Source organism: Phocoena sinus, chromosome 2 (genome assembly GCF_008692025.1).
Source record: "Phocoena sinus isolate mPhoSin1 chromosome 2, mPhoSin1.pri, whole genome shotgun sequence".
Taxonomy (NCBI): Eukaryota; Metazoa; Chordata; class Mammalia; order Artiodactyla; family Phocoenidae; genus Phocoena; species Phocoena sinus.
The window spans coordinates 92,115,490-92,128,030 of NC_045764.1; the positions used below are offsets into that span (position 1 = coordinate 92,115,490).

General features: G+C 50.1%; 1 protein-coding gene across 3 annotated transcripts in view; it reads left to right on the forward strand.

The window, feature by feature from the left end:
- The window catches only part of VPS39 (VPS39 subunit of HOPS complex), a 46,930-nt gene extending 35,984 nt beyond the window's left edge, over positions 1-10,946 (forward strand). The window contains exons 13-26 of one of the 3 annotated variants that reach the window (XM_032622999.1): positions 1,095-1,238; positions 1,693-1,834; positions 2,495-2,581; positions 2,911-2,984; positions 3,310-3,408; positions 4,052-4,169; positions 4,657-4,785; positions 5,804-5,906; positions 6,125-6,170; positions 7,081-7,230; positions 7,396-7,530; positions 7,788-7,879; positions 9,218-9,461; positions 10,628-10,946. In XM_032622999.1, coding sequence (XP_032478890.1) covers positions 1,095-1,238; positions 1,693-1,834; positions 2,495-2,581; positions 2,911-2,984; positions 3,310-3,408; positions 4,052-4,169; positions 4,657-4,785; positions 5,804-5,906; positions 6,125-6,170; positions 7,081-7,230; positions 7,396-7,530; positions 7,788-7,879; positions 9,218-9,461 — 1,563 coding nt within the window. In that variant the 3' untranslated portion in view covers positions 10,628-10,946. Of the gene's footprint in view, positions 1-1,094; positions 1,239-1,692; positions 1,835-2,494; positions 2,582-2,910; positions 2,985-3,309; positions 3,409-4,051; positions 4,170-4,656; positions 4,786-5,803; positions 5,907-6,124; positions 6,171-7,080; positions 7,231-7,395; positions 7,531-7,787; positions 7,880-8,909 lie in introns of all 3 variants that reach the window. The other 2 variants (XM_032623001.1, XM_032623000.1) reach the window with 2 other exon arrangements.
- Positions 10,947-12,541: the final 1,595 nt, after the last annotated feature.

Sequence of the window (12,541 nt, forward strand, 5' to 3'; positions counted from 1 at the left end):
CAAGTGAAAAAAGGTTCCCGGGACAGAAAGTCTCCCAAGCGTGTGGCATCACAGAAGACCCTCTATTTTCAACATCTTAGCTTTAGGCGACTTCAAGCATACATTTTTCCCTGGCCTTCTCCACTGAGCTTGGAATATGTGGAGGTAACTGACATGAGCATTGTGCCACAGAGTTGGTAGAACAAATAAGACCATGGGCGTGTCAGACACAAAATAGTACAAACTGGATGATTCTGTTTATATAAAGTTCGAGAACAGGGGAAAAGTAATCTCTAGTGATAGAAATCAGATCAGTGGGGGTAGAGGGTGGGTGAGATTCTTTGGGAAGAGCACAAGGGAACTTTCAGGGGTAACAGAAATGTTTCGTTTTTTGATTGGGATGGTGGTTACATGCATGTATATATCTGTCAAAACGCATATGATAGTATACTTTTTTTTTTTTTTTTTTTGCGGTACGTGGGCCTCTCACTGTTGTGGCCTCTCCCGTTGTGGAGCACAGGCTCCGGACGCACAGGCTTCGCAGCCGTGGCTCATGGGCCCAGCCACTCTGCGGCATGTGGGATCTTCCCGGACCAGGGCACGAACCCGTGTCCCCTGCATCGGCAGGCGGACTCTCAATCACTGCGCCACCAGGGAAGCCCCTGATAGTATACTTTTAAGGGGTACATTTTATTGTATATAACTTATACCTCAATAAAGTTGATTTAAAAAAAGAAAAGAACAGGGGCTTTGGAATCAGACCCTAATTTGAAATCTGCCTCTGCCACTTAGGAGGTATCTAATATCTGTGCCTTAGGTTCTTCACTTATAAAATGGGGCTAATATTACCTGCATTTGTTTCAGGTTTACAATAGGATAATATATAAAGTGCTTGGCATAGTGCCTGGTCTGTAGTAAATACTCAGTAGATCATTGTCTTTGTGTCTGGTGATTTGGTGGTCATCTATTTTGATCCCTGATAAAAATTGAATGCTCATGTGGGATCAGGGTGGGTAGGTGTGAGCTGATTTAGACATATTTGGAATTGCCTAGTAGCTTGGGTGATAAAGAAAGATTTAGTCCTGGCCTTGACCCCACATTTTTGGCCTTGGCAGAAACGAAGCCAATTGGTCAAGAAGCTGAATGACTCTGATCACCAGTCTAGCACCTCCCCGCTCATGGAAGGCACTCCTACCATCAAATCCAAGAAGAAGCTGCTGCAAATCATTGACACCACCCTGCTCAAGTGCTACCTCCATGTGAGTCCTCCAGCACTTGGGTCCCCACAGCTCCCTACTCTGGGTCCCTGCCCCTGGTAAGAGTGAAGCCTTTGATGACAGGAACCAGCTACTCTTGGTCTGACGTCTGTGAGCTTCTTGGAATTGAGGGGATACGGCAAGATGTTGACCCAGAATCTTACAGTGGGCTGGTCTTCTCTGCTAAGATGGGGGTTAGTGCTACGAGGTGAACAGGGACAGTATTTCCCCAAAGAAAATTTCCCCTTTCTTTACCCTCTCCCAAGAAAACCCTTGAAACATGTTGTTTGAAAGAGCATAAATGCTTTACAAGGTACTACCTGTAGTCCTGGCAAAGGGTTGTTTGCTCTCTCTTGCTTGTCACACCTCTGGTGTTTCAGCCTGAAGCAGGCCGGGGCTGGGGAAGGGGCGGGCTCCCCAGGAAGCAGCTTCTGCTGAAATCCTGCCTCCTCTGCAGACGAACGTGGCCCTGGTGGCCCCCTTGCTGCGCCTGGAGAACAACCACTGCCACATCGAAGAGAGCGAGCACGTGCTGAAGAAGGCTCACAAGTACAGCGAACTGATCATCCTGTACGAGAAGAAGGGGCTCCATGAGAAAGGTGAGTGGAGGAGAGGTTTCTTTGGTTGGGAGAATCTCTTGTATTTTGACTGAGGTGTTGTTACCGAATCAGGTCCGGCTGCTCCCCGCTCAAAAATCAATACACGAGAGAGAGACAAATGTTGGTAAGAAAGGAAAGTTGCTTTTACTAAGAGTGCTGGCAGTCTGGGGAGATGGTGGACTCAGTGTGCCCCAAAAACCCCCTCTGGAGATTCTGCTCGACAAAGGGAAAAAGGGAAGTAATCTCAATTAATCATTGAGATAGGGGCCGTCCCCCACTGTGTGCAGGCCTGTTGCCTTCTCGTGATTTTTCTTTAGATGCTATCTTGTTCACACAGTTTGTTCACAAGATTACTGAAGGGGAAGCTAGGGAGAAGATTTGGCCCTCTTTTAATTACTTATTCTTCATTTCTACTTCTTTGATCTATGGAAAGAACCAAGGAGTTAAGCAAAGTATTGTGTGATCACAAGATTTGAAAGGTGTGCTAGGGCTACAGATAAGCAGAGCATGTAGGTGCCCAGTTTAAGGTTAGTGACAAGACAAAGGGGCCTCCTGCAAAGACCTCTTTCCTGCCAAAAACTGCTTACAGTGTGATGACTTTCCAAGGAGATACACCTTCTGGAAGGGGTTCATGACCTTATTCTTGGGCTTCGTGGCCAGCTCTGCAGGTGCTGGTGGACCAGTCCAAGAAAGCGAATTCCCCTCTGAAAGGCCATGAGAGGACAGTGCAATACCTGCAACATCTGGGTAAGTCCAGCTTGTGGAAGGGGCGCAGGGAGAGGACGGTGCAAGTGGACCTGACCTCTCTCCCTTTCTGATTCCGACTGGTCGTTCCCCCTCCCTCCCTCATGTTCACCCAACTGGGTTCCTCTGACTGGGGTGAACGTCCCCCTGGTGATGGAACCATGACAGCTCCTTGGTGTGTAGCCAGCTCGGTAGGCCCAAGCAGCCCTGAGTGACTGGTGCTTGGACAGAGCTATCTCCTCCGGAAGATAAATCCTGGGCGACCTGGGCATCTGCCTTCCCGGTCCTATGGGCAGAGTGGGTGGGCTTCATCTGCTGACTTTTCCCTATAGGCACGGAAAACCTGCATTTGATTTTCTCCTACTCAGTGTGGGTGCTGAGAGACTTTCCAGAGGATGGGCTGAAGGTAGGTCACGGAGCCCCTTGGATTTATCTGGCACCACGGTTGGTCCTGATTCTACTTCAGATGGCAGTGGATGGAGGGGGAGGAAGGATTCATGCAGTTCTCTGGTGTTTCAAAGACTGGGAAACATGGAACACAATGAGTGGAGTGGAAAGAGCCTGGTGCAGATGCCAGGAGACCTGCGACCTAGTCTGTCCCATAGTAACTGGCCACGGATGCCCTTCCCATACAGTGTCTGTCCCCTTGACCCTACGCTTGTGTGCATGTGCGTTTGGAAGAATTGCCATCATATGGTTCTGCTGCTAGAACTCGGGTTTTGTTCCAACAGATATTTACTGAGGACCTCCCAGAGGTGGAGTCTCTGCCGCGAGACCGAGTGCTTGGCTTCTTAGTGGAGAATTTTAAGGGTCTGGCAATTCCATATCTGGTAAGGTATTTTTTTGATCTGAACTAAAAGGCTTCAAACCCAGGATCCAGGACTGCATGAGTCAGTGATTAGCCAGTTCAGATTAGGGTTTGTGTCCCTTGGGGATTGGAAGGAATGTAAGGAAGGAATTGGAAGGAATGTAAGGAATGTAATATCTTCTGAAGACAGAGATCCCAGTAGACCAAGCTGGAGATGGCACTTTTTGATGTTACCTTCTAAAGATTTAGAGATGCTACCTTCTAAAGATGACGTACAGAGGGATAAAAGAGAAGGATGCTGGAGAAAAACATTTCAAAGCCACATTTGTACAGCCAGACTCAACTGTGACCGAAGGACAGCAAGTCAGTCCTAAGTACCAGAATGCAAATACTCAACCTTAATTACATGGGCTGATTTGGAGGATTATGAGACAGAGTTTATAAAGGAGCTTTGATTGGAAATCAAGACAATAATTCCTGATACTGCTGGGTTGTACTGTGAAATTTCCCAGTGGTTTTAGAAGAGCTATCCTTTGGTAATATTTGTGGCCTAATTAGGGGACAATCTGGATGGGACCTCTTGGGCCTTAAAAATGTGAGGGAGCCTGGGCAATGGGCTGGGTCACAGCACAGAGGGTACCAGGCAGACCTGTATCTTGCCTCAGGAACACGTCATCCACGTTTGGGAAGAGACGGGCTCTCGGTTCCACAACTGCCTGATCCAGCTGTACTGTGAGAAGGTGCAAGGTCTGATGAAGGAGTATCTCCTGTCCTTCCCTGCAGGTACCAGTTCTTGGAAAGCGGGGTGGCCCCAGGCCTTAGAGGAGAGCTGGACCTGAGGGTGTCATGGGTGGTTTAGGGAAGAAGACCTTCTTTGCAGGCCCAGGTGGGCAGGAAGTGCCTCAGAGGAGCTAAGTGACCCCGCAGGTGAGACTCAGGGGCTGGTGCCAGGATCTGGGCACCTCTTAGCTCCCCTCGGCGTCACCCCTGGTGGTGGGGAAGGAGCACATCTGTCCGCAGAGTGACGCCTGTGCTGATAAGAGAAAGGTTTCTGTAGCAGAGTGCTTCTCTACGCAGCTTGGTTTTTTTTCTTCTTTCCTCAAGCTGATGTTTTGGGGCCATGTAGAGACCATAAGCTAAGAGAAGGCCAACTGGAAACCACCATGGAGGCCCTTTCTGATTATTGAATCCCATCCCTCTCGTCTTTCTTAATGACCCCACATTGCTGCCTGACAGCATCCTTTCATGCTGAGCGTGGTTTTCCTTAAAGGCAAAGCTCCAGTCCCTGCTGGTGAGGAAGAAGGAGATCTGGGAGAATACCGACGGAAGCTCCTTAAGTTCTTGGAAATTTCTAGCTACTATGACCCAGGCCGGCTCATCTGTGATTTTCCTTTTGATGGTGAGTGTCTGGCTTAGGTCCAGAGCCACTTTAGCAGAAGGTAATGCAAAAACGGATCTTTCCCTTTTACCAGTTCCCCAGCCCTCCAAAAGTTTGGGCCTGGGAAAAACCACATGTTTCAGGCCTGTGCTCCTGTTCTGTCCCCTCTGAAGGCTCACTTTTGTTTGAGAGGAGTCTCTTTTGGGTATGAATCACATGCTAATTTTTATTTATTTATTTATTTTTGGCTGCGTTGAGGCTTCATCGCTGCACACGGGCTTTCTCTAGTTGCGGCGAGCGGGGGCTACTCTTCGTTGCGGTGCGCAGGCTTCTCATTGCGGTGGCTTCTCTTGTTGCGGAGCACGGGCTCTAGGCGCGTGGGCTCAGTAGTTGTGGCTCGTGGGCCCTAGAGTGCAGGCTCGGTAGCTGTGGCACATGGGCTTAGTCGCTCCGCGGCATGTGGGATCTTCCCAGACCGGGGCTTGAACCCGTGTCCTCTGCATTGGCAAGCGGATTCTTAACTACTGTGCCACTAGGGATGCCCCACCACATGCTAACTGATGGCCAGGTTGAAAGCTGTTTCTTGCTTCAGTACATATTCTTGGCCAAGTTCATTGGTTAGCAGTTTTTATAATCTGGCGTAATGTCTAATTATACATCAGACAGACGTATGTCTGAAAAAAGACACATGTCTGTCTGATGTGTAAGCTCCATGAGAGCAGAGACCAGGTGTCTGTTTACCTAGCTGAAGTGCCTGGTACATTGTAGGTGCTTATTATGCACTTGGCTGATCATCAAGAGTTGTTGCCCCATTTATAAGCAATCACAAAAAAGATGGGATAAAGTACCTCCTAAAATAGCTCCCTCCCCTCTTCCCTTTTAAAAATTTTAGTAATTTTCTCCTTGAAAAAATCCCAAGTAATAAAAATATTTTTCCCCTTTTATATTTCCCCAATATCCATTCCTCTAATAGCTTAGCCCCTGGCCTTGGGCATGCCTAATGGGGATGATGGTTACTTAAACACCTTTTTCCGCACAGGCCTCTTAGAAGAGCGTGCTCTCCTGCTGGGACGCATGGGGAAACACGAACAAGCTCTCTTCATCTATGTCCACATCCTGAAGGATACGAGAATGGCTGAAGAGTACGTTGACCCTGTCATCCCACCTCACAAGGGTCTAAAAGAGGCCCTCCAGAGAGATGAGAGGCGTGAGAAGCTAAGAAAGCCACCCCTCCACCCTTCAGCAAGAGCGAGAATCACCTCGTGTGCTGGCTCCCGATTTTGCTGTCGTTAGGCTGCTCACGCAGGCAGCATCGATGCGCTGTCTCTATGGCCTTGTCTGACCACTTTCTCCCTTGCAGGTACTGCCACAAGCATTATGACCAAAATAAAGATGGCAACAAAGATGTAAGTAGTGACCCTGGCCCCAGGGAGCACGGGTGCATTGCACTGTCCCTCTTAGCATAGCTAACCCCTCTGGTTTGGCCACAGGTGACCCTGGTATGAATTGCTAAGATAAGACAGGTCATGGGTCAATGTGCTGATTGGTTTTGCACGTGCGTGTTGAGGTAGAGGCAGCGTGACCATGATCCTGGTTTGCTTGGGATGGTTCTGGCTTACATCTGTCGTCGTCCGTGTGATTATTCGTAGCACCCCTGCCCCTTTACTCTCGAAAGAATCCCGACTTGTGTAATAAATTTATGTGGTCAGCCTGTTGAGAAGGAACATCTGATGGTTCTGGTAAGGTGCACACGTGTGCTCTGTCTAGATTGCACATGGATCTGTCAATGTACAAAGACGTTTTTGGTGGCCATGACTGGGGGTAGGGGTGCTACTGGAATCTAGGAGGTGGAGGCCAGAGTTGCTATTAAACAGTGCACAGCACAGACCCAGCAAAGAATTATTCGGCCCAGAATATTGAGTGCTGAGGCTGAGAAACTCTGTGGTACGGGTACCAGTAGGAGATGCAGCATCTCATCTTGGGTAATCCTCACCTACTAATACGTGGCAGAGTCTCAGCCTTCAAAGCCAAAGGAAATGAGGGATCTCTTTGAGTCGTTTTGTTAACAGTGTAATGCAAAACAAATACAAGGCATTTGATTTTTTTTCTCTCAGGGAGAACACAGTCTTTAATTTTTGACATCTTCAGTTGACTGACTTTACGAAATTTTTTAAAAGGTGAAAAATGATGGGTTTTAAATGCTCCGTGACAGCTGTTCCTATAGACCAACCCTCTTGCCTATAGGTGTGGTCACACTGGGGGTTCTGGGAGGGTTGCTGCCAGCCTGACATGTGTGGCTTGTTGTGTATGAGACAGGTGTATCTGTCCCTGCTCCGGATGTACCTGTCCCCACCCAGCGTTCACTGCCTGGGGCCAATCAAGCTGGAACTGCTGGAGCCACAAGCCAACCTCCAAGCTGCCCTGCAGGTCCTCGAGCTGCACCACGGCAAACTGGATACCACCAAGGTCAGGAGTTCTTCTCGGGGAGACGGAGGGCGCGTGTGGACAGCATGGAATGAGAAGAGGGGCCAGAGGAGGGACTGGGGTTCGAGAGCTCCGTGACGTCAGGCATTTCCTCAGTCTCACTCGTGTCCTGCCTCACCCTATTCCCTTCTCTCTTCCCGTCCCCAGGCCATCAACCTTCTGCCAGCGAACACTCAGATTAACGATATACGCATCTTTCTGGAAAAGGTCTTGGAAGAGAATGCACAAAGGAAACGGTTCAATCAAGTGCTCAAGAACCTTCTCCATGCAGAGTTCCTGAGGGTATGAGCCTTTCAGACATGAGGGCAGGCGGGTACTTTTCAGTGTGAGACAGTTACCGCGTTCCCTGTAGATAAAGGCAGAGCTTTATGCTTTTGAACTCTAGTTCAAGCTGATCGGTAACCAACTGGGCATTTAAATGCAGGTGCTTCAATTAGGGGAGTCTCTGTGGGCTGGGAAGTGAGACAGCGCCGGCCCTTCCTTCTGTTCTAAATGCCTGCTGGACATTGGGACTTTTCCCCCAATCTCTCTGCTCCCAGGTCCAGGAAGAGCGGATTTTACACCAGCAGGTGAAGTGCATCATCACAGAGGAGAAGGTGTGCATGGTGTGTAAGAAGAAGATTGGGAACAGGTGAGCCTCATCCACAGCTATGCATTGTCGGCTCTGATGTGGGTCACACTCAGGATGGACTTAAATGTCCCTATGCCCCTTAACCAAAGAGGGAAGTGCAGCTGCAGATTATCCGGGCCGCTTTTAGTTCTTGAGCCTCCAGAGGGCAGGCCACGTTGTCTGACGGGGGTATGGAGGGGGTTTGAGAATTTAAAGGCCTGAAATGTATGGCATGGAGCTCTTGACTCCTTGCCCATAAAGCCCTTCCCCTCTGGCAGCTAAACATTGTGATGTAGCCAGGGGGTGTGTGAGAGCTGTATGTGGGCAGGAAGTCCTTATCTTTTAAGGATACACCTCTGAAGGAAGAAAAAGGTCTTTCAACCTGCTGCCTCATGACTTGAGTAAAATCCTGTGGGCTGGGCATATACTCCAGTCAGTCCCCTTTCCTTCAAAGAGGAATGATTTGTCCTTTTTCTTTTATGGCTGGAAGAATCCTTTTCTTTAGAAAGACTCGCTGTCCTTTGTTAAAATTAGCCCAAGGGACTTCCCTGGTGGCGCAGTGGATAAGACTCCGCACTCCCAGTGCAGGGGGTCCGGGTTTGATCCCTGGTCAGGGAACTAGAGCCCACATGCATGTTGCTACTAAGAGTTCACATGCCACAACTAAGGAGCCCACCTGCTGCAACTAAGACCTGGTGCAACCAAATAAATAAACAAATATTAAAAAAAAAAAAAATAGCCCCAAACTTGTTCTGATGAGCAGTCGGCTCTCAGCCGCTGCTGAGCCAGGCTGGGGTACTGCCCCATCTGCCTGTGCTTGCACACTGATGACAGTAAGAAATAGCCCCATGTGCTCAAATGGCATGGACCTCATCCTCTGTTCGGATATTTGCTAGAGATGGCGGCTACGTAAATCCAGAGATGCCAGGCTGTTCTTTGTGGTTAGGGTGGGCGGCTTCTGGAATGGCACGCGGTAAGGTGCCTTTTCCAGTAAGAGGTGGTCTTCTCTTAGAGGCAGTCCTCACTCCCAGGTCATTGTCCTTCCCTGCAGTGCATTTGCAAGATACCCCAATGGGGTGGTCGTGCACTATTTCTGCTCCAAAGAGGTCAACCCGGCTGACACCTGAGCCCAGCAAGCCGAAGACTGAGCAGCGGACAGCTCGGCTAGCCCAGAGGCTGGGAGAGCCCCGGCCTGGGGAATCGGGGGCTGCTGCCACCACCAGGAGTCTCCGCATTTGGACACTACTGGCTACCTTGTGCCGTGGAACATCTCTGAACCAATGAGACTTGTGTTCTGGCGTTGCCAGACTTTTAATAGAAAAAACAATTAGTTACACCTTATATACCATTATGTTGCAGGCAATTCCGGAGAATTTTATACCTGCTTGGACAGGAGGAGACGGGGAAGGGCACCATCCTGTCTTTGCATTCCAATCACCCGAATGAGGAAACTGTCTCAAGTGTTTGCAACCCTGGGGTTGTTTATTCCAAGTTTTCTATTAAGATACATGCAGGACTTCACAGGAGCCCTCAGCTCGGCTGCCTGAAGTCCTGGAGTACCAGAGCTCCTCTGGCTGCAAAGGCCAAATGGCCCGTCCTCTAGGTAATGCTGGTCACTTTATAGTCACTGACCCTGTGTCCCCGCACCAGTCTCCCCACTCGGATCTTTATTTTTCAGTCTCCTTCACTTTCTACTTATTTTCTTCCTTTATCTCACCCCCCCACTTCTCCACCCAGACTTTCTCTCCTATTTTCCTGACACCGGGAATAACTAGTATTTTAAACAAGGTAAAATGAGAAGCAAGAGGAAGTCCCAGTTTCTAGGAATACATTGCTCGATTGTCAGGTGTGTTGTAAATAGATCCTCCCTGGACTGTATGCACTATGCCTGGAAGCTTAGGAGAGCCTCATTCTCGGTCCCTAGGGCCGAGTGTGATGGCTGCTCTAAGGGTGGGCTGCCCTGGGTATGTGACCTCTTGGCAGGTGTCCGCAGAGGCCCCCTGCTCCTGGTTCATCCACCAGCCACCCAGGGCAGGTTGGTTTAGGCTTTCTGAGTAGCGTGCTTTGTGCTCTTCCCAGCCAGTGTCATCTGCCTACCTTACACCTTGGCCTGGCCATTGTTCTCCAGCTTTGTTTTGCAGGGGTTGGAGGATGGCTCTGGGTTATGGTAAGTAGGTGGATCTCTGCTGCACTCAGAGAACGATCAGATCAGGAACTGACACTGACGTGATGTAGGGCGTGCTTGTGAGGTGCTCGGGGACAGCCGAGAGTCGGCCGAGCTGCTGGCAGCAGGAGTTTGTGACATAACTCCCCTCCAGATCCGCTGAGCACTTGTTTGTGTTCGGGGGAGACCCTGCCTCCCACGGGGCTCTAGAGCCCACAGGAGGGGTGCCTAGCACTGCAGGCTGAGGACACAGGGACAGCGGCCCTGCGTCCTGTCATCCTGGGGATTTTGTAGATGCACCGTCTTGTTACCCCAGTGTCGCTAACAGTAATGAGGGTATGTGCCAGCACCCGATACTGACACTGTTCTAGTGGCCTGTCCTTGACATGAGATCCTTCCTAAACCCCAGCACCGTGCTATCTGGGGCCTGTGCTCTAGCCTGACTTGCTGGTATAGATGAGGGTCCTCCTAGGCACGCTTTCTGCGGAGGGTCTGAAGGGACGGAGTGAGGGCCGTCAGCATTGCTCACAGAGGCAGCCGAGCAGCGCTTCACAAGATCCGTGTCCCACTGGCCACGCCCCCGCTAAGATGCAGTGCTTCCCCAGGGCCCTGTTTGCAGCGGCTTGGACTGAGCTTCCACTGGGAGCAGCCGCAGAAACTGGCCCCGCCCCGCGCGCCCTGCCTTCCCCGCCTGTGGTGTGTGTATCTCCCTACCTGTGTGGCACACGTGTTTGAAGCAGTAGAATGAAGAATGTGTGTTTCCTTCCCTTCTGGAATACATAAACGACCCAGTTTTCCTGAACTCCATTCTCCTTCCCTGGACTCTCTGACCTCCGTGGAGGTGTGGAGAAGGCTGGAGATGAAAGCTCTGTAGTGAGGATGACAAAGATCTCTCATAATAAACATCATGAAGTACGAAACCAAGCCTGTCTGGGTCTCTTTTTCCCCCTTTCCTGTGGGATTTGGTGAAAATAACAATGAGACATTAATAATCGAGAAGACTAATCCAATTAGTGACTGAGAAAAAAAGTATAACACTGCTGTCTTGATGTGTGCCGTCCAGTACAGCTAGCGTGTAGCTGATGTTGACAGCACAGATACAGAACATTTCCAGCATCACAAAGTGCTAGTAGACACTGCAACTCTAGCTGATCCAAACTACTTGCCCTTCGCTTCACATATTAGGGCCTTTTGCCTCTTCCTCTTCCTGCAGCTCATAATGACTGAGACAGGCAGGAAAGATGTTGACTTGGTGGGATTAAGGGACCTAGCGATGTTTGAGAAGTGGAGAAGTGTTGGTCCACTTTGGCCAGCTCCAAAAAGGCAATCTGGTCCTTCTGTGTCCCTCTCCGGAGCCATCTCTGGCTATCCTGAGTTTTCCCTGGGGATGAAAAAACGTCTGGGACTAAGAGGTATGACTTTCTTGAGGCATGGGTCCGATGACTTCCAGGAGAGACTGTGGTACAGCCCAGAAAGCACTCTACTCAGTCAGGGGTCCTGGACGCCAGGCCTGGCTCTGCCGCCAGCTAGCTCCGTGCCCCTCTCTCAGAATCCCCTGCTGTGGCTCCGTGGGCCTCCACATTGTGCATACAGGTTACTAAGAGGCTGGAACTCTGGCACTTCTGAGACCCCAGCACAGGTCTTGGCCTCATGCTCCAAATTAAGCAAAACCAGGTCCTCCCCCTTGGGACCTTGCCAACAGCAGTTCTGGGAATTTCTGGTCTGAACTTGCCTGCAGAGTTCATTTCAGAGTTGAATCACCTTATTTTGGAATGTCATCTTTTCAGTCTCCCAACTTGGGCACTGGGGAGGAGAGTGGAGATGATTGGGTCTTGGTTGAGGAAAACAAATGTATCTCCCAACAGCTCACTGCCCTAGAGATCCTTTCTTCCAGAAACTTTGCCTGTCTTGGCCACCTAGGTGGCTGCGGTCTGCAGAAAAGGGAGCATTACACACCACCTACAGCCTAAGGCTCAGGATGGTCAAAGGGGACCCTCTAAAGCCTTTATCTCTAGTAGCTTAAGGACAGGCAGGCCGGTTTTTACCTGCCCTTATCGATACCACCTGACCATATCCCTACTTCTGTTCCTGGGCCATCCAGGTATTTCCGCGGATTCAGGAAGGGGTCCTGGTTAGAAGCCACCGCGGGGAATCATGAGTCTGAATTTCTTCAGGATACAGTTGGGCCCTCCTCACCTTTGGACCAGGGCCTAGCGCAGTGTCTGGCACACACCAGCCTCTCAGTGTTTGGGGAACAAATGAGAGAGGCCCTGAGGGATTAGAAACACCTTTGAGTCCAGATGAAACACTGTGGGGAATCAGAGATTTCCATGTTTCTGCTTAAGAGCTGTGGGGGAGGTGGGACTTGAAAGGTGTTAGTTTGAGTCTCTTCTGATAGCTGGGGGAACCTAGGCCCCTGATGCAGCACTTCCTGGCTCTGCTGTTCCCTGGACCACCTGTGTCTGCGTCATCTAAAAGGCTTGATGGAAGTACGAACACCTGGGTTCTAGCCACACCCT